Source organism: Rana temporaria, chromosome 3, assembly GCF_905171775.1.
Source record: "Rana temporaria chromosome 3, aRanTem1.1, whole genome shotgun sequence".
Classification (NCBI taxonomy): domain Eukaryota; kingdom Metazoa; phylum Chordata; class Amphibia; order Anura; family Ranidae; genus Rana; species Rana temporaria.
The window spans coordinates 97,526,467-97,554,011 of record NC_053491.1 but is presented as its reverse complement, the minus strand read 5'-3'; the positions used below and the strand labels follow the sequence as shown (position 1 = coordinate 97,554,011).

Sequence of the window (27,545 nt, the reverse complement as noted above, 5' to 3'; positions counted from 1 at the left end):
GTTATAGAGCACGTAAAGTTAAATTACATCCATATAAAGCATTTCCAGGCATATAAACAAACCTTTAAAGCGGAACTTACCCAAAAGATGATGTTCCACTTGTTTTCCTCCTCCCCCCACCCTCTTAACATTTGGAATTTCGTTTTTCGGGAGGAGGAGCGGGTACCTGGTTCTGACAGGTAACTGCTTCCACCTCCACTTGGCGATCCAAGCGGAAGTTCATCCATCCCCAACCCCCCCCCCCCCCCCTTCGTTTGCAGTCTTCTACGACACATAACAGGTCCTAGAAGATTGCGTGACTGGATGAGGACAGCGCTGGACCCCTGGACAGGTTAGTGTCCTTATATTAAAAGTCGGCAGCTACAGTATGTATAGCTGCTGGCTTTTCATTTTTGGGGGAGACTGAAGCTTGTCTTTTAAGATTTCGTGAACCTGGCAATGGAAATTTTCCTGCACACAGCGCACTCTTTGTAGATGGCCATTTTGAAGATAAACTGTAGTCTGCCTTTTAAAAAGCCTTCCTTCGTGTAACATGGTTCATAGCCCAGTGCTGACTGCACTTATCTTACTCCAGCCCAAACTTTTGTTTCACTTCTTTATCTTTTGATAGCTTGCAAAGGGTAAACTTTGAGATTATCGGACTACTGATCGTACTTTTTTTTTTTTTTTTTTGCATGCTAGTGTCATATCGAAAATGAAGCATGTATTTGTTTTGTCTTTTCAAACGACAACTGTACTGACTAAATAAAAATCGGACGAGAAAAATTTAAATGCTTGTCCCATCAGATAATATGAACTGTTGTGATCAGCTATAGAAAGCTGTGTGCTACCCATCAGATTATCTTACGATCGCTTCAAAAAAGCAATGTTTTTCGTATGATTTTCTGTTTGTGTGTACAGGCCTCCTAAATATATTTCTTTGCTGGATTTGTCCATGTTGAAGACATTTCCTCCTACCCCTTTCACTGGGACAGGATGTAAGGTTTTAAAGTAGAAATCCAAGTCATTTTTATTCTTAAGTTCCTCCCCCACTCCTTTATTTAAAAGAAGTGAACTTTGTGAAACAAAAAAAAGAAGTGCCCAAGCTTTATTTGTACACTCCATGTCCCAGTTTCTGCCTAGATCCAGTACCACTGGTATGCTTAAAGCAGAACGACACTCACCTCATTCTGCCCATTTCCTGTAAGCCCATCCTGGTAGATGTGTAATCAGGCTGGGCTCCCAGTACTCCAGGACTGAGCAATGTTTGCACATTATGCTTTGCAGCTGAGAAAGAAAAGCAAGCTCCTATGACTTTATTAGTACCAACTAGAAACAGGAAATCAGAATGTATAGGGCCCCCGGGGGGGGGGGGGTTTATGGGGGGTTGAGGTATTGGGTTCAGGGACTGCTTTCCCAGTCTACTAAAATCAAATTTTATTTTTTGTGGTCTGTGTTCCTGATGACATTTTGCCTTTCTTTCTGTACCAATGTTGGGAGTCAAAGAGTAGGAAGTCAGTGCTGAGCCTTCACATGTGTGCGGTCCTGTTTTTCTGCGTCTCATTTTATGCACATTTTACACATGTTTCTAGGTGCACTGCCATTAAACGCTATTAGAACTTAAGTTTTCATGAAAGCAAATCAAAGTCTTGCATGTTGCATCTTTTGATGCACTTTTATTAAATGCACGTTGTAATAGAGTTTAATGGCAGAACACATGAAAAGCATGTAAAACACAACACTTAAAAAACGCACTGCATGGATGGGTACTCGCTCTTACAGATGTTTTATAGTATATTATATTTTGTTGCCACCTATGTGCTACTGGGAGATTTCCCTTCATTTACTGCCTTGCAAACCCAACAGGAAGTAAAAAAATCTCTCAAATGGGGAAAACAGTTGTTACCAGAGCAAGTTATCCCCCTATTGAAGTTCAGGAGACGACTAAAAATGTAGCATTTTTTTCTGCTGAATGTCAATAAAATTTGTCACTATTCTATTTCTTCATCACGCTACACAAAACTAGAAAAAATGTTGGCTTTAGATAAACTTTACCCTTTTCTGCTTTAATCAATCCCTCAAAAAAATATGTTTTATTTTGACTGATGTTTTTATTGAGAATCTTAAAATCCATAATTGTAGTTAGATATGTCTATACAAATATAGTACTATGCACATGCTTATCTATGGCTTTATATAATGGTAATTGGTTATATTTTACAGTGATTACATGTACATATTTATTTTACTTTTTTACATACAGGAGCCAAAAAAGAAGGCGCTGCAGGGTTCTTCAAAGGGATTGGAAAGGGCCTTGTGGGTGTTGTGGCAAGACCTACAGGTGGAATTATTGACATGGCAAGCAGCACCTTCCAGGGGATTCAGAGGTATGAATGTTCCATAGAAAAGGAGAAGCACAACCACCACTGATTTTACTGTCATGACAGCGATGAGTCTAGAGTAAAGAGACATGATAATATGTGTCTTGAGCTACTCTGTTCAAGAGCAGCTTCTTCAGGCTTTGGAAGTCTTGTTAACAAACTACAATAATTTAATTTGGAGAGAAAAAAAAACATGTTTGGGTAGTCACATGTACATCTTAAATTGTGTTCTTTGTAGATTAGCAAGTATGTGTTGGTTGCTTCTGCATGCCTCTTGTGCTTCATTTGGTTGCAAAAGCTTTAACCCCCTACATTTAATCTGTTTCCACTGCTCATTTAAGATATGGCTGAATTGGCATTGATCATGCTTTTGCTCTTCAAAATATCACTTAACACTGCAAGATCAATCTACTGCTCATGACCAAAGACCATCGGTATTCTGCAGAAGATCCTATTATATACCATTTTTTTTTTGCCCCCTGGAGGCAGCGGAAAACCAAAATAAACCTACTGTACTACCTGGTGAGAGTTTAATGGGTTTCCCATTCACAAACGGCTTGCTTTTGATTGTGATCTGTGATTGGCTAAGCTAATCACATGGTACATGTAGCCAGGTACCATGTGATTGCCTGGGGTCAATCACAGATCACAACAGTAAACAAGTTGTTCATGAATGGAAAGCCATTGTATCCACAGCACACTCGTAAACAGCAGCAGGCTTAATAAAGTGTGTTTGTTTGTGTTGTGTATCTATCTATCTATCTATCTATATATCTATCTAATATCTATCTATATCTATCTATCTATATCTATCTATCTATATATATATATATATATATATATATATATATATGACTGAGCTTGCACGTGCTGCCCGTCACAGTTTACCTGCAGGAGCAGGCCGGCAAGTGGTTACTAAATTGATAGTTTGTTTAACTGATTTGTTTATCCAGTGATGTGCCTCCGTTAAAATCTCATGAGTAAAATGAATAGCGTTGTGTAGTGCTGAATAGGGATTGAGGCGCAACACTCATGTGCACCAGATCACAACCCCGTTTTCTAAACTGCTTATATCGTGTTAGTTGTAGTTCAGCTTCAATTTGCTAGTGTATCTACATCTGCTAGTATATCTAACGCTCCCCTCCCTCCCCAACATTAACAATGCTGCTGTCCAAAGGTGCCCTCTGTGCTCCTTCATCCAGAGTGGAGTCACCCTAATACATGAGGTGTTTTACTGGCCAGATTACCAGGTCAAAACAGGGGAAAAGCCTTAAAAGTGATACTAAAGTCTTTTATAGTTAAAAATAACAAACCTGTTGTATTCACCTGCTCTGTGCAGTGATTTTGCACAGAGCAGCCCATACCCTCTCCTCAGTTCCCCCGCCAGTGCTCCTGGCCCCTCCCTCCTGTTGAGTGCCCTCACAGCAAGCAGCTTGCTATGGGGGCACCTGAATCGAGCTGCAGCTCCCTGTGTCCATACAGACACGGAACCGCAGCTTGGTCCAGCCCCCTTTCTCTCCTAATTGGCTCACTGACTTTGATTGCCAGCAGCTGGAGCCAATTGCATCGCCCTGCTGTCTCAGCCAATGATGAGGTAGAGTCCCGGGCAGCCGAGACACTCCTATAACATTGCTGGATACAGATGGGCTCAGGTAAGTATGATGGGAGCTTCTGCACACAGAAGGGGTTTTATCTTGATTCATAAAATGCATTAAGATAAATAAAAACGTCTGTCTTTGCAACCACTTTAGTAAATTTAGTGAAAGTGTTTTCTTTTATTTTACATTTGTAAATTCACATCCACTATGCCGTTTGTTTAGACATAAAAAGAATGTGGCAAGGTCAAGCTTCTGTAACTTTAAGGCTGGGTTCACACTGCTGTGCAGAGTGACTCACAGCCCTGTCTCCGTTCCAGGGCCGAATCAGACACGCATTTTTGGCTGGTTTCGGATCTGAAACGGACCAGAAGATGCACAGGACCCCTGTGCAATCCGCTCCGCAGCCGCCCTGGAAGCTGGTCACAGTCTCCTGACATGCAAATTGGATGCAGAGGAACCACATCCAATTCACACTAGTGTGAACCCAACCTAAAACGCCTTAGGCTGGCCATACATGTACCAGGCTGAATGTAGCAAGTTATCAATCGATCAACTTGGGTACAACCAGCCTGCTGGATTCACTTCCAATTATCGAAAGTGGCTGTTGTAGCAGCTAGTGATAATCGCTGCAAAAAAATATCAAGTGTGTGTGTGTGTGTGTGTGTATATATATATATATATATATATATATATATATATATATATATATATATATATATATATATACTTGTGCTAGAAGTGAATACATTTAGTGATACTAGTGGTTGTAGCTGCTGTACACAAAGTGCTTTTCACTTGACAAATAGAAAGTAGATATAATTACAGCACTCACAATATTACAAAACAATTAGAAAATATATATTAATATTGTCTTCTCCCGGCGGGGGTTAAGACAATTTCTGATTCCGCTGTCAACACTTGTCTGTCTTAATGGGGAAATCATGCAAGTTTGCAGGAAAGAAATTTGCATGGTATATTGGGCGGCCTTATAGTTTAGACATTTTCTCCCACAGCCACGAATGTGCGTTTCATCACTGTTTCCCCTGTCAGTCTTTGATCTTGTGCCACTCATTCGCCTTTCATTTGCCTACTTGCCGCTATAGCACAACCCCCTCCTCAAGTCCTGCCATTCTTGCATACCTGGCATACTAACTATGCTCTGACCAAATTGGTCCCCACATCTATTCACAACTTCACTGATAGAAATTTTCCAGCTTCAGCTCATTGGCCGACGCTGCTGCTTGGTCATTTGCCTCCCCCACAGCTCCTTTCTATTATCAATGTGTTTAATATCCAATACATTAAATAAAGTATGTTATATATTCAACCCTCAGAGCCATGCATAATTCTTGCTTTGTCAAGATTCTATTTGCAGGACCTTTTCTTCTTTGGGAATCTCTTCCTTGATTCTTCAAATTCTAAGTAATCACTGAGATTTTTCTGGCTCAGAGACTTTTACTATGACCCTTCTTGGCTCATTGTTCTTCCATCTTCAGTGGCAGTATGTTTAATATGTGCCCTCAAGTCATCAGTGAAATATGAAACTAAAAGACTTCTACACCAGCAGCTTTCGGCATGCCCTCTCTTTGTGTGTCTCATGTCCTGGATAATTTGTTTAGATTGTAAGCTTTATTGAGCAGATTCCTAGTAACATTTGATTTGTGTTTGTCTAATGGATGTACATTTGCCTGTCAAAAGCTTGTTTAAAATTACCCCTTTCTGTAAAGCTTTTTCTTTGTCGTGTGAGATACTCTGATAAATGTTTCAAACATCTCCAAAGCAAATAAATGCAGAGAGTTGAAGGATGTGTAATTATTGTAAAGCCATTTTTCTGCCTGCCCATCTTTTCAACGCAGCCCATAAATGGGTTTATCACAGAAGATCTAAAATGTAGAAATTCTTTTTATAACGTTAAGCTTTTCAGTTAGTGTTAGGATTGAGGTATATTGACTTAAAGCGGGAGTTCACCCAATTATTTATTTTTTCTCTTTTCCCCTTAGATGGATGCTCGTTTTGTCTAGGGGAATCGGCTAGTTGTTTTAAAATATGATCCGTACTTACCGTTTTCGAGATGCATCTTCTCCGTCGCTTCCGGGTATGGGTCTTCGGTAGCGGCGTTCCTTCTTGATTGACAGTCTTCCGAGAGGCTTCCGACGGTCGCATCCATCGCGTCACTAGTAGCCGAAAGAAGCCGAACGTCGGTGCGGCTCTATACTGCGCCTGCGCACCGACGTTCGGCTTCTTTCGGAAAATCGTGACGCGATGGATGCGACCGTCGGAAGCCTCTCGGAAGACTGTCAATCAAAATAGGAACGCCCAGTCCTGCAGCCCATACCCGGAAGCGGCGGAGAAGATGCATCTCGTAAACGGTAAGGGGAAGAAGTGTCATGTGCGGGTGAACCTCCGCTTTAACAAAACTCTTCCATTTGAGAAATCTGGGGCTCTTTGCTGTACTCTTTTTGAAAATGCTAGTTGCTTGGTTCTCATGCTGACCCTTTGGTTTTAATACTTGGAGTCACTGACCCATAAAAAATACATAGATCAGGTATTCCGATTTCACTTGTTGCACGCTTGATTTAAAAAGTTAAGAAGTCCGAGACAGCCAGAAAGCCACTAGCAAAGGCAGACTTGTATGTCTTATAACAGCTTTCCTTTATTCTTAAATGTTTTCCCTTGTCTATATTTTTTTCTTTAAACACTTACAAAGACGACATAATTGGAATACTTGGATAATGATGTTTTTATCATTGGAATTCCTTAGACTCCCAATTATTATGTCCTAAAATTCTGGAATCTTTATTCTTAACCAGATTTTTATGCAGAATGTTTTGGAAGCACTTGTTTATAAGTGTTAGGAAATGTCGTTGGGAGAGAGCTGGTATTTTAATAATACTGACCAAAAATTGGCTCATCAGTGTCCAGAATCCAGCTACAGCCAATGATGTGTGTTTAAATAACATATAACTTAGGTTATTTAAAGGGTTAGTTAACCTTTACTGACCTACCAAAAACCTTTGTACGATTACAGCAGCCTCCGATTACAGCAGCTCCGTTTTGTAAAGAAAAATGCTTACTTTTTCAGCTACTCATTTCCTCCCCTCTCTATCCTGCATATGGCAGAACGTATTGACCTTTGGATGCACGGTCCCAGAAACTCATGAATAGCACTTGGATTTGTTCCCTACCCATGCATGTGCAGTCCACTCTTGCAGTCTTGCAGCTCAGTGTTCTGTGAGAGGATTAGAAAGCAGACTGCGTATGCATGGGTGAGGCATCAAGCCAGTTGTGCTTGTGAGTTCCTGGGTCCCCAAATCCAATTCTGTACCTCCTACCATCTTCAGAATGGAGAGTGAAGAGGAATGAATTAAGTAACAGGAAAGGTAAGCTCTATGTGTTAAAGTACTGAGTACACGGTAATGCTTAGGGATGTTTTTGGCAATAGTCAGTAAAGGTAAAGTACAGCCAAAGCTTCTTTTTTTGGTCTGTACTACTCCTATGGATCACAGGAATGCAGTTTGTTCTCCACTTGTGTGTCCTGTTTTCAGCCAACAGCCGGCTGATGTCACAAAGCCAGTCAAGGTTCTGAAAAGATCCAAACCATATGGTGGGGATCCACCCAGAAGCTTGGACCGGCACCTAGCTCAGCCTCTCAGTGATCCCCTGAGAGACTGATGAAACAAGGTATTAGGCAAACACACAATTATTAATCTGGAATGTTCGTAGTATAAGTCTCTAAAGAAAGTCCATACACTTGTGTCAGCTTGTAGTTCAGAGCGCAGCTTGCTTTGTAGAAAACAGACAGGAAAAAAGGGGGAAAAGTGCCACTACATGTAGTATTTATGTGCAATTTATTATGGCCCCCATAATGGGTTACTCACAAAATGTATGTAGCATACAGGCTCTTCAGTATAGATTCACTCTGTGGAGTCTGTTCGTCTAATCCTTGTGTGCTGGTAAAATGGGTGTCTCACGTGTAGGGGAGCACCCTCCTCACCACTTGCTCCACACTGCGATCCACCCCCGATTCCCAACACCGTTCGAGGGCTTCTGTGGATACCATCCGGCTACAGCGTGAGACACCCATCTACCCAGCACACAAGGATTAGACAAACAGACCCCCCCAGAGTGAATCTATACTGAAGAACCTGTATACTACATACATTCTGTGAGTAGCTCATTATGGGGGCCATAATAAATTGCACTTAAATACTACACTTAGTGGCCCTTTTTTACCCCGCTGAGAGACTGAGCCAACCCCTCTCACCCCCTCCACAGACCAGTGGTCCAGAGAGGAGAGCAGAGAACTGCTGACTGACAGTCATGGCTCTGCTCAGAATGGAGAGGGGGAACTGAGCAATCGCTGTCTTTAATTGCTTAGTTCTCACTGCAGAGTTAGCAGGGACAGATGCAGCATCGGATCAATACAGCATCCACCTAGGTGAGTATAACTTTTTTGTTTTGTAAAGCCCATACATCTCTTAATATAATTCACAAATATCTCTTACAACAGGGTTTCCAAACTTTCTAAATAAAGGGCTAGTTTATGGTTCTTCAGACTTAAGGGGGGCTGGACTGTGGCCAGTGGGAGTAGAAAATGCCCCAGCCTCAGTGGCAGTATACAGTGCCTCAGGCTTGGTGGTCAGTGGGAGTAAAAAAATTACATAATGCCTCTGGTCAGTAGGATAAGGAATAGCCGGCATAGGTATTGGTAAGAGTAATAGTAGCACCTTCTTCACATCAGGTGTCAATGGGAGGAAATATGCCCCATTGTTGGTGTCACTGGCAGGAATAGTGCCCCATCATTGGTAACAGTGGGAGAAATTATGCCCCATTATTGGTGTTGATGGGACTAATGATCCACTTTTGGTGTCAGCAAATGGAGTGGTGCCTCATTGTTGGTGTCAGTGGAAGGAATAGTGCCCCAAGTGCTGGATAAAATCAAGCAAAGGGCTACATCCAGCTCATGGGTCACAGTTTGGAGACCATTGTCTTGGAAAGAGACTGTTTTTTCACACATGCTGTCTGTTTTCTAAGGTTCATATAATAAAAGAAACTTTGATTGCTGTGACATCAGGTAGGCAACTAAAGCTGGCCATGCACAGAGCTACCGTAATTTAATCCAATTCCTGATGAACCAAGGCCGCCTACCACCCAACATCCCTTGATTGAAAAATCAAGGAGCTGTGTGGAAAATTGTCGACCAAACAGCACCTGCATTTTATAAGGTGCAGGCATTGTTCAGGTATAAGAACAGCTGACAGTTTTTCTGTATGTGTATGGCCAGCTTTACTCACATAACAGATAAAACTAACTAATATCTTAGTAAAGTGTTTTCATATGTCAGCCATAGATCACCCTTTAAACTAAGGTCTTTTTTTCCATATACCTTCAGAGTAGCAGAATCTACGGAAGATGTAACTCCTCTTCGACCTCCTCGTTTTATTCATGAGGATGGAATAATTCGTCCATACAATCAACGTGAAGCTCAGGGTCTGAACTTATTTGAGGTAGGTTCATAAACTGTACAGACTCTGTGGGCAGTAGTAGGTTTTAGATTTGTACCTGTCACGTATCGGTTTGTTTGTCCTAGTATCAGGAGTTCTGATGCACTTCTATTTAAAGGGAAACTTTAACATGTATTCGTGTTGGTATCACTGATCTCTGTGGAGAACATCACCAAAACCAAGGACTAAGGCAAAGTAAGAAGCCATGTATGATTCTAAATATTCCCTGTTTTCATTAGTAGCCTTTTATATTACATAGATTTCCATAGGGAGGAATGATTTGCTTTAAGGCTCGGTTCACACTACTGTAGCTGTGAATTGATCCGATTTTCTGAACGATTATGTAGTGAGACTTGGTTGTGTTTCGGATTTGGTTTGCATGTTCTATGTAGCTAAAATCATTCTGGAATCACACCAAAGTAGCACAAGAACCTTTTCCAAAATTGAGCTGTGCTGCATTTATGTGAATGGACACCTTTGAAAATAATGTAATTTCCATTGTCATGCAATTCTGTGCAACTCAAGTTGCATCTGAAATCACACTGGTGTGAACCAGGCCTTGAAGAGAATGTGATATTTGTTGACTTGTGTCACTTTGTTCAAGTTCACATAGTAATTTGTCAACAGAAAAATCTATCTGTGTGTGGACATAAACCAACCATCACAACCAGTTCAGTCTGATCAATCAATTATATAAACCCGTTGTCTGCTAGGAAGCCTTTAGCCTTACAGCTGGCAATTAGAAGGATATCTAACAAATGTATTATCTTTTTTTATCATGTGTGTACCTTCTGATATTTGCGTACTTTCAGTGGAAGTCCAGCCCAAACTATTGTTTCCGATAAAGTGGGGAAGCCATGTTGGGCCTTTACTGCTGTCTGTTTCGATGAGGTTATGGGGTCAGGAAGTGACAAGAAATGCTTTGCATTTGGTTGTTAAAGTGGAGTTCCACCCATAAATATAACATTACATCAGTAGTTTTAAAAAAAAATGTCATTAGTCCTTTACGAAAAAAAAAATTTTTTTTAGATGCCTTCAAAGTGTTGTTGCTAGGCAGAATAGTTAATCTTCCCACTTCCTGCACCTAGGTGCTTAATGCTTCCTAACCTACACCGCACAGACTCCTGGGAATGTAGTGGGTGTAACTTTCCAGGAGTCTGTGCACTCCCCAGTCTCAAAGAATCATGTGACCTGGACAGCACAGGTGCTGAAACCTGATCTGACACTGCTTGTGCAGCACTGAGCATGTGCGAGATTTGCAAGGCTGAAATCCAGGAAGTCATACAGTCTGGCTTCATGATGCACACACTTAAGATGGCCCCAGTCAATTTCTATTTTATAAAGTGTCTAAATGCTGTAACAACCTAACAAAACCGACCTTAGTTTACAGACTAACTTTACTAGAATACATTAAGCTTGTGTATTACAGGGGTATTTATATTTAAAAAGTGAAATTGTGGCCGGAACTCCGCTTTAAGGAGGGAAAAGTTGGAACCTTTCTAAAAAAAATATATATATTTTTTTTTGCTGTTTCTGCCCTTTTGGAGGGATTTGCCTTGCTGCAATAAGAACATACAGTCTAATAAAGGAAACTGACCAAGGTTCTAATCTTTCTGGACTATTTCTGTCCAAACCGTTTTAGCTGGAGTTCCACTTTAATAAAACATTGCAACTGCATACACCCTATGCATTTTTTATTGGAATTTAAAATCATGTCAGCAGCGCTTTTTATGTAAACCTCACATAACTTGGGGTTTCAGTATTTTTCATCCTATGAAGACGTGTCTCCAATATTATTATCTAGACAGTCATGTTTATTTACAGTGCTGTTGCTCAGCTAGATTGGAATTTGTGGCAAAGATGTATTTACTTTTTCTAAAAACTGTCATTGTAAGAATATGTATAATAGTCTGTGTGTGTGTAAAATGGTGTCCTGGTTCATATATTTAGAATGTATTTCATGCCAGATGATTTTGTTGCAGAATACATTTATTTATTTCAAGTTTAAAGGGAATGTGTAGTCTGTTCAATATTTTTCCAGATATGCGTGTATGGGAGATTAGCTTGGTGTGGGTTATTTATTCATTTTTTAAAACCTTGATTCTATGTGTAGTTTGTAATTCTATATGTACATAGAACCAGTTCATTACATTATTAATCTCTGCATTGTGCTGTACAGGGGTTGTGCTTTACTCTTCCTTGTCACAATGTAATTCTACGAGTCAGGGCACTCCTTAAGTAAAATGCATGGTATGTGGCTACCTGTGTGGCTGATATCTCAACAGGAATTACTAAGAAAGGTTGAGCAGAACAGGTTTGCCAGCTGCCAGTAAATTCATGGACAGTCCGTAAAATGTGAGTGTCCATTATTGACATTATTGACACGTTCCGTAATGGATATTTACAGACCAATGTAAAAATATTGGATTTTGCAAACTGTCCGTGAATTTACTGATGGTTGGCAACCCTGGAGCAGGATTGCCCCCTCGCTGGCGCCAACCTCATCTACTCTTCTGAGTGCCGGCCGGGTCTTTGGCCGTGTTGCTTGACTTAACTCTGCTACATATGCATGGAAAATTATTCATTCTGGCACTGAGTGTACATTCTTAAGAAGATTGCAACGGGCAGAAAAGTTTGTTTCATTGCAGAAAAGGCATCCTGTCTGAAATAAGGAGCATGCCTTCTAGCAATTATTTAATATTTTACTTTAATTCCACTTAAAATTTAGATGATTACAGAGTTTACTTTCGTGCTTAATCTTGAAATCTCTGTATTTATTACAATAATTAAAATATGGAATGGCACTAAAAATATGGGAGTAACGTCAAAATTCAGGGGTAAAACAAAGCAAAATCTGTGCTTGTGAGAAATACATCATTACATGCCCTTTAATCCAAAGTCTGATTGAACAATTTCTATTGGAGAATGTTCTTGATATTCAATAACAGCAGATCTATAAGAGCAGACCCAACTACCTGCAAAGTTACAGGAAATGTTTAATTTGCTCACCGTAAGTTCTTTCTTGTCCCGTTTCAGGATGTAGCAGGAACAGGAAGAATTCTTCCTGGAGGAAAGAGGGCAGATACTTTTTTTTTAAAGATTTTAATATGCTTGGTTGAACTAGAGCTGGGTTTTACAGTTTTAAATTTCTGCAGCCCAACCTTGGTGTATTTATTTGGTATATCTCTCGAGTATGCCACTGTGCAGTGTAGTGGAAAACAATTGTTTGTTTTGAAAGATACCCTATTCCAACATTATTTAGCAATTGCATTGGTCTGGGTTTTATTAAGGGGACCCGATATCCTCCAAATACATAAACAGTGCCTGTAAAAGAACATTGTTTTTACCTTTTAAAAACAATGCATTACTTGCAGTGCTAATCTTTGCTCCCTCTCTCTCATTGTGTAAAGAATTTGCACCCAACAATTCCATGCCTGAATATGTCAGATGCCTGATTCCCACCTGTGCTTTGTGGCCTCTCACACTGACGCTACATCACTACAGGAAACCGTGGTGATGCAGGGGCCTGCTGAAGGAACCACAGCACTTAGTGGGGGACCAGGCATCCAACACAGCTGGGGGTAGGGAGCCAAAATCTGCACCACCGCCTCAGGCAACTTATAATTTAACTTTAAAGTTGAACTCACACTGGATTACTGCACAGATCTGAAATGGATACAAAAGGCACACCAATATTGAAAGAAAAATACCGCCCTCTTGTATTTACACATTTGCTTATCCCAGAGTCCAGCTTTAACTGTTTCTGCCACTGTGTTGGAACACCTATAATTATAATATATAGTGCAAGTTTTAAATTGCTTCTGTTTGCCTCTAATAGACCTCTAGATGCATGCTGGCCCAATGGTGCTTTGCACAATATCTTGTTTTATGCCTGTATATTGAAGAAACTTATACCAGGAAGTAAATAATCTAAAAAAAATGTTTAACTTTATTGTCTGTCTTCTTTCTTTTTTTTCACATATGCAGCGATAACTGGAATGAAGGAGAGTAAATTACTTTTTTCTTATCTTCATTCTAATTTCCACAGTTCCATTCTGTTCATGTTTAGGATGGGATTTCACACTAAGAACCAGGACCTATTGGTCTTAAGCACTCCATTGTCCCATAGCTTCTTCCATATATGCACAATTTAACCTCCATTTAGACTCTTTCCGGCAAAGATGCTTTTGGTAGACAATCCCATTGCATTCTATCCTTTTGTATGTACAGTATTAAACATTTGTGTCATCTAAAGCACTTGCTGCTACACATAAGTAGTTATGTATTACAAGTACCATTTTTCTGTTTTTCAAAGTCGTGTATGGATTATAATTATTCTGGTGTTTAAATGTGTGTGCCTTGTTGGTATATTCTTTGCGTACTCCTATTTGTGCCTGGACAGAATATTTTGGATGGTATGTTTTGCCTATAATTGTAGCTTTTTTGGTCTTCAGTTTTTCTGACTTTACCAATTTTTAAATATTATGCTTTAAAAAAAAAAAAGCTTAGGATTTTTTTTTATTGTTTTGTACTCAAGTTTCTTCCATGGGAATATGGCAAGGAGTATAGTCTCTTACATCACTTTAAAAAAAAAGCACATCTTAAGATTCAAGGACATAAGATCAGATGCAAGGATTGGATGTAATTCATTCTCCCATGTATCTCCGTAGCGTGTCCTTGAGAGTTAAGCCAGGTACACACGTACTGAAAGTTGGCCAGTTTAGCAGGATCTGGCAGGCTTTCGGTATGTGTGTACTCTTTTCTGTTCAACAGAAGCCGCTCTAACGACCTGCTTCTGTCAAACAGTCATGTTGAAAAACCAGCATTCAATCAGCATTCGCAGCCAGTGGCTGTAAGCACTAATCATTGTGTTCTGGCAAGAGGGGAGTGCCGTTTGTAAGAATACAATAGCTCAGCAGGAGAGATCCCTGCATCCACATCACCATCTGGTTAAACAAAAGAAAATTATGGGTGTATATCCAGGTTTAGGCTCGGTTCACACATATGCGATACAATTCCAGTGCGGGTTCACACTGCATTATGCGAACCGCTGCTAGTGTCAATAGACAGATGTACATTCACACCGTTGGAAGAAAATGCATGTGAATTTGTTGGAATTGTCTACATCTCTGCAGCTAATAACACAAAAGCTATTTGATACCCTTACTGAACATGTTGGGGGTTATTTACAAAAGGAAAATCCACTTTGCACTACAAGTGCACATGGAAGTGCAGTCACTGTAAATCTGAGAGGTAGATCTGAAATGAGGGGAAGCTCTGCTGATTTCATCATCCAATTATAACTAAAATGCATGCAGTTGTTTTATTTTCCTTGCATGCCCCCCTCAGATCTACGGTGACTGCACTTTCAAGTGCATTTGCAGTGCAAAGTGGATTTGCCTTTCATAAATAACCCCCCATTGTGTAACATTCACATGTATGCTGAAAAAGGTATGTCAACTCTCTATTTACTTTGAGTTGTTTTTAGTTCTATAACTTTATCAGCAATAACCAAATATTTTCTGTAGCTGACAATAAGTCACATATTCCTTCCTACAAAACTTTTAATTTATTGATAATTTGTGGGATTCCTAACATAGAACAACCTGGTTGAGGTCTGGATTGTGACCTCTGAGGGAGAGTAGTGACAATCATATATTGCCTCAATTTGTAGATAATTACTATGAACTGATGAACATCAAAGCCTTTTTGAAATCCTTGTGTGTTTTTTTTCCAGTCTTGTGTACCCCTTTCTTATTTTCCTTCTTCTTCTGAGGCCCTGTGAAAATTATTTTGATTAGAGCATGGAAGACTTCTAATTTTGTTTTGCTTTTTCCACATGGCAAACCATCACACACATCTTAGCTCATCTCATTGTTAGGAATTATATGACAATGCAAATTGTTGTGCATGTTTGTTAAAAAAGTCTGCCATTATTACTATGAATTATGTGAAGATCAGACTTAATTTTAGGCCCCTTAATGCAGAAATCCAAGTGATTCCAACAGGTTCACAAACTTTTTTAGTAGCAGTCAAGGATAATGAAAATTTAGCATACCTGTAAGCTGTAGGTTATAATTTTATTGTGCAGAATGTAGTATCAACTTACTAATAGCTTTTGAAAATTAAGGGTACAGGCCTTCTGCTGCTTCAGTCCATCTCAGCACAGCTAAAGAGGAAAAGGTCAGAACCTTGCACAATCCATTAGGAGCTCAGCATAGTTCAGGAATGTTTGACAGGACCATACCCCAACTCAGGTGGTTTTGTTTTACTCCCCTTATATAGAACATGTGTAAAAATTGGATATACAGGGTAACAGCATGGAAACATATATATTTTAGTTCATGGGTATACAGGTTGTTAATATTTGTACCATCACATAAGAACTTCTCAGGTTTTACATCTTTGTGGGGGAAAGGGGAGGCAATAAATGCACAAGCATCTTTAAACAACATAGATTAAATTAACTGGAATTTTCTTCACTGCACCTATTGTGTCTAAGTGGTCTCGAGCCAAAATTACATATAATTTTTTGGGTGGTGCACGGTCTAAATTTGTATAGATTAGATGATATAACACTTTATTTGATGTTTTACTAGAAGACTAGTGGAGGCGTTGACATCCCTGTAGTTCATTTTTAAATCACAAATTATCCTACACCTGTTATCAAAACTCTCAACCATTCATAGTAATTTTAAGCTCTCATTTAATTATGTTATATAAGTTTGATATCAGAGGAGTCATCTCATTGGCCAAGCATAATTATAAATCCAAATCACATAAAGCTTAAAGCCCCCTCCTAATACTTATTTTAAGTAAATATTGTAGGGCTTCGATTAATCAATTTTTTGATTAATCGACCAATTTCGATTAATTATAACGCACATACAGATCCAACTACTTTTAGCGGATCTCCTTGCAGGCGGATTCCCAGTGCAGCTACCAACCACTGGAAAAATGGATAGCAGGATACAAAAAACACGAAGGCAGCGCTCGATGGGAACATCATTAAAACTTTTATAGTCTTCAAGTAGGTAACAAAAAAAATATTGCACTGGAGATAAAATCGATGTAGCTACATAAACTGTAAAAATGGTGCGAGTAATACCAAACAGTAGCAAAAGCAGTCATAAAAACATGCAGCCAAGTGTGATAATGTGTACAACGATACCACTGCTGAATCCAGATGAGGAGGGTTTAACATCAGTCCGTCGGCATGTAGATGTCCCCGTGAGGGGAACTATCACAACTCCCAGTGGATGGCTGTAGAATCCCAGGTTGATAGAGGGAAGTGATAGAGGGAAGTGTAACAGCCCTTGAGTGTGTCAGATAGTAAGGTCCCGCCGACATGCAGATATGAAGGCACAGCAAAGATGCCCTTCAGATGGACACGGCAAGCCCCGCCCGTGTCTGTGACATCACCGGATCTCCGACGGAACTCCCTGAAGGTCCGGAAGCTGGCGGAGAGGTGAGTACCAATCAAAACATTTTGATCGATCAAAATTTTTTTGATCCATCAAAAAATTGTTGATCGATTAAAACAATTAAAGATTAATCGAGGAATTAATAGTTAATTTCCACAGCCCTAAAATATTGTCCTTAAGTCTTTGATAGGTGTCACCAATCATTTTCCTATGCATACTGACCTAGGGGATAGGAGGAGGGATTTTTTTGCTGATAAGTAGACATTTTTTGCAGATCAAGGTTGGCTTCAAACACCGTGGCCCAAAGGTTTCCTTACAACGTATATAAAAAAATCATACACCATAAACATGTTATAATAAACCAATACAGGTGTACATATCTGAATAGCATTATTATAGGTTAGTACTTTCAAACAACTAGGTGCTTACATATAAGTTATCGTGCACCTCTCTCCTGTCCCATCCTGCCCCTGCATGCCCCCAAATAGATTCACGCTGCATTAGTACAAAGGGTAGGGAAAAAAGTTGAAAGCTTTTCAAAGATGGCAGTTCATACACACAAGGCATATGCAAACCTTCAAAAAAAAAGCCCCAACCTTTTAGCATGCAATGTCTGTAGCATGTATATCACAGTTCACAAAAGTTCACAGTTTTACCCCAAAGATACCAACTGGTGGAAGAATAAATATGCAGGGACAATGGCCCCCATTTGGCAGGCAAGCTGTAGTTGGTCCCATAGAGGACTGCAGGAGAGACATGCCTGCCGACATTTTCCTACTAAATGGCCCCCGTCAGCACCCTCAAAAAACAACACACATTATTAGGATTCTTTTTTTTTTTATGTGCAGTGTAAGGAGACATTTGTGTAACTGTGTCTGAAGAAGCTAACCTTGATCTGCAGAATGCACATCATGTCAACCTATTAGCAAGAAATCCTTCTACATGTCATTATACATAAGATAATGACTGGTGATACCTACCAAGCACACTTTGAGCTGGTTTCATAATTATGCTTGGATCATGTGGCAAATTTGATGCAATGTTGCAATATTTTAATTTTGATAATAAGTCCTATACAGTATATATTTATTGATTTAAGGTGTTTTTATAGTCCCATTTGGAGCTTAGTAACTGTAGAATAAAACAATGGTTGATGGGCAACCTACAGGTTGGTTTCCTTCCCTTTGTGATATCTGAAAATACAGTCTTTCAAATAGCTGTGGTAAAAAGCAGATCAAGCAGCCATGTACAATAAAAATGAGCAGTTACCTTATTTGTGATATTGTATGTTAACTGACAAAAACATGGACATCAGGCTTTGATGACAGATGTATTTTTCCAATTCAAACCCCTTTCTTCAAGTAGCTGTTTTTATGTAAGCACAATAGTAAGTACTGTATTTATTGGCGTATAACTCTCACTTTTTTACCTTGAAAATAGAGGGTAAACTGTGCCTGCGTGTTATACGCAGGGGGCTGTGGATAGTTTTTTTTCCTGAAACTTTCCTCTTAAAGTTAGGATGCGTGTTATACTCCGGTAAATAAGGTACATTTTCAGATTCTTAACAGTAATGTAGACCTATTTGTCTAAGAATGTTAGTGTTTGCAAGCAGAAGAAATACTGCAGTTGCAATCAACAAGATATTAGTAAGTGGTAGCCGGACACAGCTGGTAGATGCAGTTGGGTGATTAGCTAATTTATATTATGACCTCTGTATTGCTCCCCCTTCTGTAATTTTCTGAACAACCAGGCCTTTCATAAAAGTGACCCAGCCAGCACTTTTTTTATCCCTGCTGTGTGTAGCCCAATTGTGGCTATAAACAAGCAGATTTTTTTAGGCAATAAGACACAGTTCAGGTGTTCCACTATTAAAGTTTACATGTCTGGGTAAAAAATAGAAACAAAATCTTCCAGCATCCCAAAAAAAGCCTGGGACTGCTGAGATTTTTCATGTAAGAATGAACTAGACACAATAATGAGAAAAGCACTGCACAAATTGCTTTCTCTAGAATAATAAAAATATATATATAAATAAATATATATATATCATAGCTTGTGTCAGATAAATCCACTTGTTTATGGCCAGTGCCAGATATGTCTTGCTGCTAAAAATACACAAATTATAAGTACAAATGAGAAGGGTAAATTTAATTATCTGGATATGTATAAATCTGTGATTGCATAGTATTTCTTGAAGCCAAACACTCAGAAAAGTAAAAGTTCTCCCTTGCAGTGGGGATGCCTCCCACACTGCAGGAATTAAATGCCTGTTGCGATCTAGGGGTCAAGAAAGGCAATTTTACTTACCAGATGCAATACTCCTCCAGCAGAAAAAGCTTACATATGCTTCAGTGGGCTGTTCCTTGACGCCCTATGTCAGTCTTAATTACATCAGGAGCATCTGACTGCCAGAGCATATTAGAGAAGAGGCTACAGGAAGCCGTCTTGCAGTGCAGAGGAGCCTGCATGAACAGAGGATCGGGTAAACATTGTCTTAATTATACATTAACAGGACACAGCAATTGATTCTTAAACCATGGATTATAGGCAGCCACCTACGGGTGGTTGGACACTGGCAAAAAGCTTTGGCGGGACTGTCCTCTAGTGCATGAATGCTCAACCTGTGGCCCTCTAGTTGTTGCAGAACTACAAGTCCCATCAAGCCTCTGCCTGGGAGTAATGCTTGTAACTGTTTCACCTTGCAATGCCACATGGGACTTGTAGTTTCCCAACAGCTGGAGGGCCACAGGATGAGCACCCATGCTCTAGTGCAAGGATCCTCAAACTACGGCCCTCCAGCTGTGGTTGAACTACACATCCCATAAGGCATTGTAACACAATGACATTCACAGACATGACTAGGCATGATGGGAATTGTAGTTCCTGAACAACTGGAGGGCCGTAGTTTGAAGACCCATGCTCTAGTGTATTCAAATAAACCTGCCTACTCTGAGGCTCCAGTTTTTGCTAGAGTTCTTCGGCGATGGTCCCCTTCTCCTTTTGGGGAATTTTTTTTTCCTGTTTTTACACCAGTTGTTCTTCCCCTCTATAAAGATCTGACTGTTTTTTCCCTTATGGCTCACTTGCAGATGCTGGATTGGTTACTCTTGGTATATACCTAAGGGACTGTACCTGGACCCCCCAGCAGCGGGGCCAGCCTGTAGTGTTTGCTTTGGGCACTGGATCCTGCATGGTACTACTAGTCAGTTAGCCACAGCATGCATTTCAGGTCCAGGGCCATGGTCCATTCCAATGACACCTAGACCGTGAAGACCCCTATTGATGTATGCCCACAATGATGAGTGAAGCCTGGACCCTTACATGCTGGTCCCTGGAAATTCATGTATTTTTGGATTATTACGTGGATCTGAAGTGCACACTACATTATATCCTTATATCCTAAAAAGACATGATGGGTTATACTCCCTATCTGTAGTTCCTATATTGTTTAAAAAATTACTACAATCTATGGTACTATTTATTAGACCCCTAATGAAACATTCATATTCCATGGTGCCTTGGATTCCTTTTATTACAAGGTTCCTGAGCCTAATTCATTGAACCATGTGCACAAATGCAGATGTGTACAATGCTCCCTTTCCTTTGGTCCTGATTTATCCACCTCAAGCGCCTCCATCAAACTTGTACTGTCTGGGGTACCTGAGTCTAAATCTGACATCATTCTTACAGATTTTCTCTTGTAGCATGACATTTTTTTCCATGTCTGGTCCCATGTTCAGGAATATACACTAATTTTCACCCTTCGGTTGCCCCTTGTTGAGAATTTCTCTCTAGTTATTGTTCTAAAATATCTTGCACAAACCTCTTAATTAAATTCCAGCCACAAGCACCATAAGTGATAAAAAATAAATAAATAATGATGAAACACATACTGTATATATGTGTTAACACAATAAATATGTGCATTTACAAACATAATAACAATATTTGTTTAAATGCACATCTCGTCATGGGGACCTCGATTGTGTGGATGGAGGAATCCTTTAAATTTGTTTCTTTCAGGCAGAAAAAACAGACTTAATACCTTAAAATGCCCCCCCCCCCCCCCCAAGGTAAAACTAAGCCTTCTCTAAATTTTCCCTGGCAGCCATAGGTTTGCCCTTGCTCCCCGTATTTTCTTCTTTGTTGTCCCCTATTTCTTGAACGCTATTGGGGGAACAAATATCTTGGACACCAGTTCTTGCTTCCCTGGTGCTCTCCTTATTACCTACTTTAGGAATATCATTCTCCCTCCTCATGTCCTGCCTTAAAGGTGTGTCAAAAATGTACGATTCACCTTATGGTTTGGGTCAGGACTGTAATCTATAGCTACCGGCTATGTTTTCCCTTTTTGTTTTGCCACAAGGCAGTCTCTATGGGGATTCCTTCCTCTTCCACCCAACTGTGTGGTTATTTGTCTTTTTTCAGGACTTTCTCCTTTAGAAAACAAGTTCTCCATCCCTGCATGAGCTCATCTTCCTAGAGATGTTGACGTTCTTGGGCTTTTTACAGCGTTTATTACTTGATAGTCGGTTCACGTTTTTAAAATCGTTTGTGACTGTTTGAGCGTTTGCTGATGCACGCTTGGGCTGCAAAGGTGCTTCTGCTTTCAACAGTCTGTTTCAGTCCATTGACCCTTCCTGTTTGACAATTTTGTTTATCACCCCTCAAATCATGGCTTGGGCACATCCCATGGTCTAAGAATCCATTCCTGGGTCCTGTCCTGTACGACTATGGTAATAGGAATTCTAACATACCTGTAAATTACATATTCTGGACACCACTTCCTCTACTCTTCTTTCTTTTTGAGCTCTTTATTGCTTGCAAACAAGAAACTGGAGCCTTGTGGAGCTGGCAGGATATGGATACACGGGGGACAAGGTGGTCTCGGCAAAGCTTCTTTTTTTTTTCTACGTTCAGTCACCTGAAGGTAGCAGCATGTAATCAATGGTCCAAAAATCAATTACTGTGTCTTGTACTTAAATATATTTACAGGTAAAAGAATTTACAGGTGCACCAATTCATGTTTTCTATGTCCCCTAGATCTAAACAAGCATTTAAACCTTGTAGTGTAGAGGCAGCTTTATTCCAAGGAAGGATTTTTGCTTTGTCAGAGTTCAACGTTAATATGCTGGATACTAGCAATGGTTAAAAAGATCTGTTGTAGCTCATCTCTGGTTGTAACAAAATTTCAGACATGTCTAATGAACTTGGATGTGTTATACATGATGTGTCTAAATCACTGTTATATACTCGGCTGTCAAATGCACAATAACAATGAAATTTGTTTTAAAGCACAGACATTTTATAAGTTTATGGAATTGTTTAGACATTATTTGTAGTTTTGTGTAATAAATAATGTAATGTTCTTGTTATTAAAATCCTTGCTTATATAAAGTGTAGAAAATATGGTTAAGACTTTAACATGTCTATATGATTATTATAATATTGATACCTTTAAATATTTCATATTGTTCTAAACTAATGAATGTTTATATGCAAATAAAGGACTAGTTATTCTTGTTTCAACTAAATATATCAAATTGTATTCACCAAGCACTTAAAAGAAAAAAAGTTGCTTTAAGTAATATATTTTGATTACTGTTTGCTGTTTATTACATGCAATTATAGTATTCAGTATATTTAATTTTTAAATATCACATGACCTAAGCTTAAAGTTATAAAACCTCCTTTTTTTATTAGGTACATCTATTAGTTACGTCTATTTTATCCAAAAAAAGCAAAAACAATATGCCTTTCTTCATGTATCACTGACTATTATAATCCAGCTTATCGGGGATCCTTGCTTTTTTTTATGACCAGCAAAGCACGTTCCTGGGTACACATGAACAATCTTTTGGGACTACATGTCCCATCATGCTTTGCACTAATGCGCATGCATTACTCTTAATTTTTTAGCCAGTTGACCCGTCACCTGCTGAAATTAAAGCGAACAGCACTTCTTCCCAGGCATGCCCGCCTCCCAGCTACAGTTTCCTCCAATCCCAGGACCCCTATGTGTGAGGGTGCAGGCACGGTTAGGATAACCGGTATTTAGTCCTAAGCCTGTGATTGTGCATGCACAGGTGCCCTCCTCAGATCGGTGTGGTATGGGGCAAGAGAGGAGACCAGCGGAAGTGGCTCTAACAAAGAAAGCATAAGAAGAGCTTGGAAACAGGTTAGGCTTGCTGATTTAAAGGGGTTGTAAAGGAAAATGTTTTTTCACCTTAAAGCGGTGGTTCACCCAAAAATAAAATTTCTGTCACTAGATCCAGCATACTGCTGATATCTGCAGTATGCTGGATTATTTTTTATTTTTTTTGTACTTATCATTTTAGCGGTATTTCTTCTCCGGCACGGAGCGGCGTATCCTTCCGGGTATAGGCGTTCCTAAATAAAGCGCAGTTGATTGACGGGCTTGGATACCGCGTCACACCATCCGGAAATAGCCGACGTGACTCTCGGCAATTTACGGCGCCTGCGCAGTCAGCTCTACACGGCAGGCGCAGGCGCCGTAAGCAGCGGAGAATCACGTTGGCTATTTCCGGATGGCGTGACGGGCTTATCAAGCCCGTCAATCAACTGAGCTTGATTTAGGAACGCCTATTCCCCGACTGATTCCCCGCTCGGAGTCGGAGAAGAGATACGGCTACAACGATAAGTACAAAAAAAAAATCCAGCATACTGCAGATGTCGGCAGTATGCTGGATCTAGTGACAAAAAGTTGATTTTCGGGTGAACCTCCGCTTTAATGCAATCTATGCATTAAGGTGAAAAAACATCTGCTGCCATTGGCTGGCACTGCTGTCAATCACATCCAGTGACGCAGTGCGCCGAGGGATACAGTGAGCGGCTATGGCCGCTCGCTTTATCACGGGAGCGCGCCCGCAATTAGTGACCACCATGCGAGCTCTCGCATGACTTTGGTGACTAATTGCGGGGAGGACAGAGACAGCCGCCGAGGGACCCCAGAAGACGTGGATCGGGGGCACTCTGTGCAAAACTAACTGCACAGTGGAGGTAAGTATAACATGTTTGTTATTAAAAAAAAAAAAATATCCTTTAGTGACCCTTTAAGGTTATTGATAAGGAACCTGCATTTACAATAAAATATAATGGTTTCATATCACTTTAAGCATCCCTGATAATCCCTTTTAGTTTGTCCCAACTTCTGTCTCATTTGCTGATAAGCTAGTCTGCTAGTAAATTTGGAGTAAAATATAAATAAAGGTCTGTGAAATGGATCAGTAAAGTGAATACTATGATTACATGTATTACTTGTTGTATCATCATGCAGTTTTTAGAATGTGATATTTTTCATAAAAGTTTTTAAGTTGACTTTTTTTTTTTATTGTTTGAATATGTAGCCAAAGTTTAGGGTCCTATTTATAAAAATCTGTGAAATAATCACATCTTATTTTGCCTATTTATTGATAATTTTTAATCAAAATTCTCATAAAAAAAAAAAGAAAATGACAGTTAAAAAAAAAAAAAATATTGTAAAAACTGGGAGAGGAAACATCCTTTGCTCCACCTTAGGGTAGGTCTCTTCTCCAATGCTTATCATTGAAAGTTATTGTTTAAAGGTTGGCCTGTGTCAATGTCTAAGGAAGTGCAAAACCTGTTTGAAGCAGATCAAATGCACCCTTCCATTAATTCTGAATGATCTCAGAACTATCTCAAACTGATGAAATCGACACAAACCCATTAACATGGGCCATTAGGGTGATATAAATGAAGGAAAGTGTCTATAAATTGGCTTTGTCTGTCTATAGAGAGCTTTCCCTTGATTTATATCAACATTATATGTATTGTAAAAATAAGTGGAGTAACTGCCAGGTCTGCTTTAATAGGCAAAAACAGACTCAAACCATCTAGCAATCTGAAGAACAATTTCCAAGGGGAAAAATGCCAAATAGATTTTTGGCCTTTATAAATAGGACCCATAAGCCTTCAATGTTAGCAATGTACTGTAATAATTGTACCGGTAACTGTTTATACAATTACTGTGAATTTTATGTCTCTGGAGTTGGCAATAAATGCATTATCTGAATCATATTTTAAAGCTTCTTTTGTGACATTAATACAGATATGACGCTTCATGTATACTCTATATTATAGCAAGCAGCCTGTGTCTTTGGTATTGCAGTATTTAGTCCCCTGCTTTATTCTGCAATCACATGATTGCACCTGGTGTCTGTTTACATTGACCCCAATGAGTGAACATGCTTGTTTGGTTTTGGTGGTGACTTAATACTATAAGCTCTACTGAGTCAAATATGCATGTCCGTGTAAATCCTGTAAGATGCTGTGCATTATGCCAGTACCATGCAAATCTCTACAATAAATACCAATAGGATGTGGGTAATATGCCTTTTTTTTTTTCTTTTTTTTATTGGGGTTTGCACTATAACATTTTCCTTTTACAAGATCAAGTGCAAAAAGGCTTGAATGCCAGCAGACATAAAAGTGCAAACCAAATTATCGAATTAACTGTCCTTTTACCCCACAATCAATTGTGAATGTAGAGAGCAACTAGAACACCCTGCTGCAGTATCTAACAAAAGTGTATACACCCCTCACATTTTTGTAAATATTTTACTATATGTTTTCATGTGACAACACTGAAGACATTACACGTTGCTACAATGTAAAGTAGTGAGCGTACAGCTTGTACAACAGTGTAAATTTGCTGTCCTCTCAAAATAACTCAACATACAGTCATTAATGTCTAAACCACTGGCAACAAAGGTGAGTACACCCCTAAGTGAAAATTTCCAAATTGGGACCAAAGTGTCAATATTTTGTGTGGTCACCATTATTTTCCAGCACTGCCTTAACCCTCTTGGGCATGGAGTTCACCAGAGCTTCACAGGTTGCTACTGGAGTTCTCTTCCACTCTTCCATGATGACATCATGGAGCTGGTGGATGTTAGAGACCTTGTGCTCCGCCACTATCTGTTTGAGGATTCCCCAAAGATGCTCAATAGGCACCTTTACCCTTAGCTTCTTTAGCAAGGCAGTGGTTGTCTTGGAGGTGTGTTTGGGGTCGTTAAGTTCGGATACTGCTCTGCAGCCCAGTCTCCAAAGGGAGGGGGAATCATGCTCTGCTTCATTATGTCATAGTACATGTTGACATTCATGGTTCCCTCAATGAACTGTAGCTCCCCAGTTGCGGCAGCACTCATGCAGCCCAAGACCATGACAATCCCACCACCATGCTTGACTGTAGGCAAGACACACTTGTCTTTATACTCCTCACCTGGTTGCCACCACACATGCTTGACATATCTGAACCAAATACGTTTATCTTGGTCTCATCAGACCACAAAGCATGGTTCCAGTAATCTATGTCCTTAGTCTGCTTGTCTTCAGCAAACTGTTTGCAGGCTTTCTTGTGCATCATCTTTAGAAGAGGCTTCCTTCTGGGACTACAACCATGCAGACCAATTTGATGAAGTGTGCTGCGTATGGTCTGAGCACTGATAGGCTGACCCCTCACCCCTTCAACCTCTGCAGAAATGCTGGCAACACTGCTACATCTATTTCCAAAAGACAACCTCAGGATATGACGAGCATGTGCACTCAACTACTTTGGTCGACCATGGTGAGGCCTGTTCTGAGTGGAAGCTGTCCTGTTAAACCGCTGTATGGTCTTGGCCACCGTGCTGCAGCTCAGTTTAGGGTATTGGCAATCTTTTTATAGCCTAGGCCATCTTTATGTAGAACAACAATTCTTTTTTTCAGATCCTCAGAGAGTTCTTTGCCACGAGGTGCCATGTTGAACTTCCAGTGACCAGTATGAGAGAGTGAGAGGGATAACACCAAATTTAACACTCCTGCTCCCCATTCACACCTGAGACCTTGTAACACTAATGAGCAACACTGTATCCTGGCCTAGGCCAACAAGGCCCAAGCCTTGAACAGCACTTTGCAAGAGGACAGCAGAGAAAGAATGCCCTCCGGCTTGCGCTACACTGTTAGTGTAACGCAAGCTGCTTCTAATTTTGACTGCCCTATCATCCTGGACCACACCTTCCTCACTGTGCTATGTTTTCTGCTGCACTATTGACATGCATATATCTTCTTAGTCCTCTCCATAAAACTATCAGAAATGTGTGCTTAAAGTAAAACTATAGGCAACACTTTTTTTTTTAATTTTGGATTGAGTAAGGGGGGGTATAACCCTTGTTAGTTTATTTTTCAACATCCCTGTCCCATTGCAGAGGTTTCCCTTCACTTTCTGCCCCATAGCCAAACAGGAAGTGAGAGGAAATCTATGCAAATTAAGGGAATCCATGCCCCCCCCCCAAGCCATCAAAACTAGTGTCCCCACTCGAAAATTACAGGGCGGGTCTTAAACAGAAAGGTGTGTGGCATCAACAGAAAAGGGGTGGGGCACATTTAAATTCGGGGGTGCACGAGTTTAGTCAGGCCTAGGGCAGCACAAAACCTAAATACACTACTGCTAATGAGTCACATGACACCGGGAGGAAAAATGGCTAATTGGGCCCAATTTGGACAATTTTCACTTTGGGGTGGGCTCACGTTGGTTGCCAGCGGTTTTGACATTAATGGCTGTGTGTTGTTATTTAAAGGGGACAGCAAATTTACACTGTTATACAAGCTGTACACTCACTACTTTGCATTGTAGCAAAG

General features: G+C 40.0%; 1 protein-coding gene and 1 long non-coding RNA gene across 2 annotated transcripts in view; both read left to right on the top strand.

The window, feature by feature from the left end:
• VPS13C (vacuolar protein sorting 13 homolog C) overlaps positions 1 to 27,545 on the top strand; it is a 388,870-nt gene that overhangs the window by 347,772 nt on the left and 13,553 nt on the right. The window contains exons 79-80 of the mRNA XM_040343051.1: positions 2,243 to 2,366; positions 9,351 to 9,465. Coding sequence (XP_040198985.1) covers positions 2,243 to 2,366; positions 9,351 to 9,465 — 239 coding nt within the window. The remainder of the gene's footprint in view (positions 1 to 2,242; positions 2,367 to 9,350; positions 9,466 to 27,545) is intronic.
• LOC120931518 lies at positions 18,358 to 20,279 on the top strand. The gene is made up of 2 exons (XR_005747873.1): positions 18,358 to 19,654; positions 19,812 to 20,279. It is a non-coding gene; the product is annotated as an uncharacterized LOC120931518 (long non-coding RNA).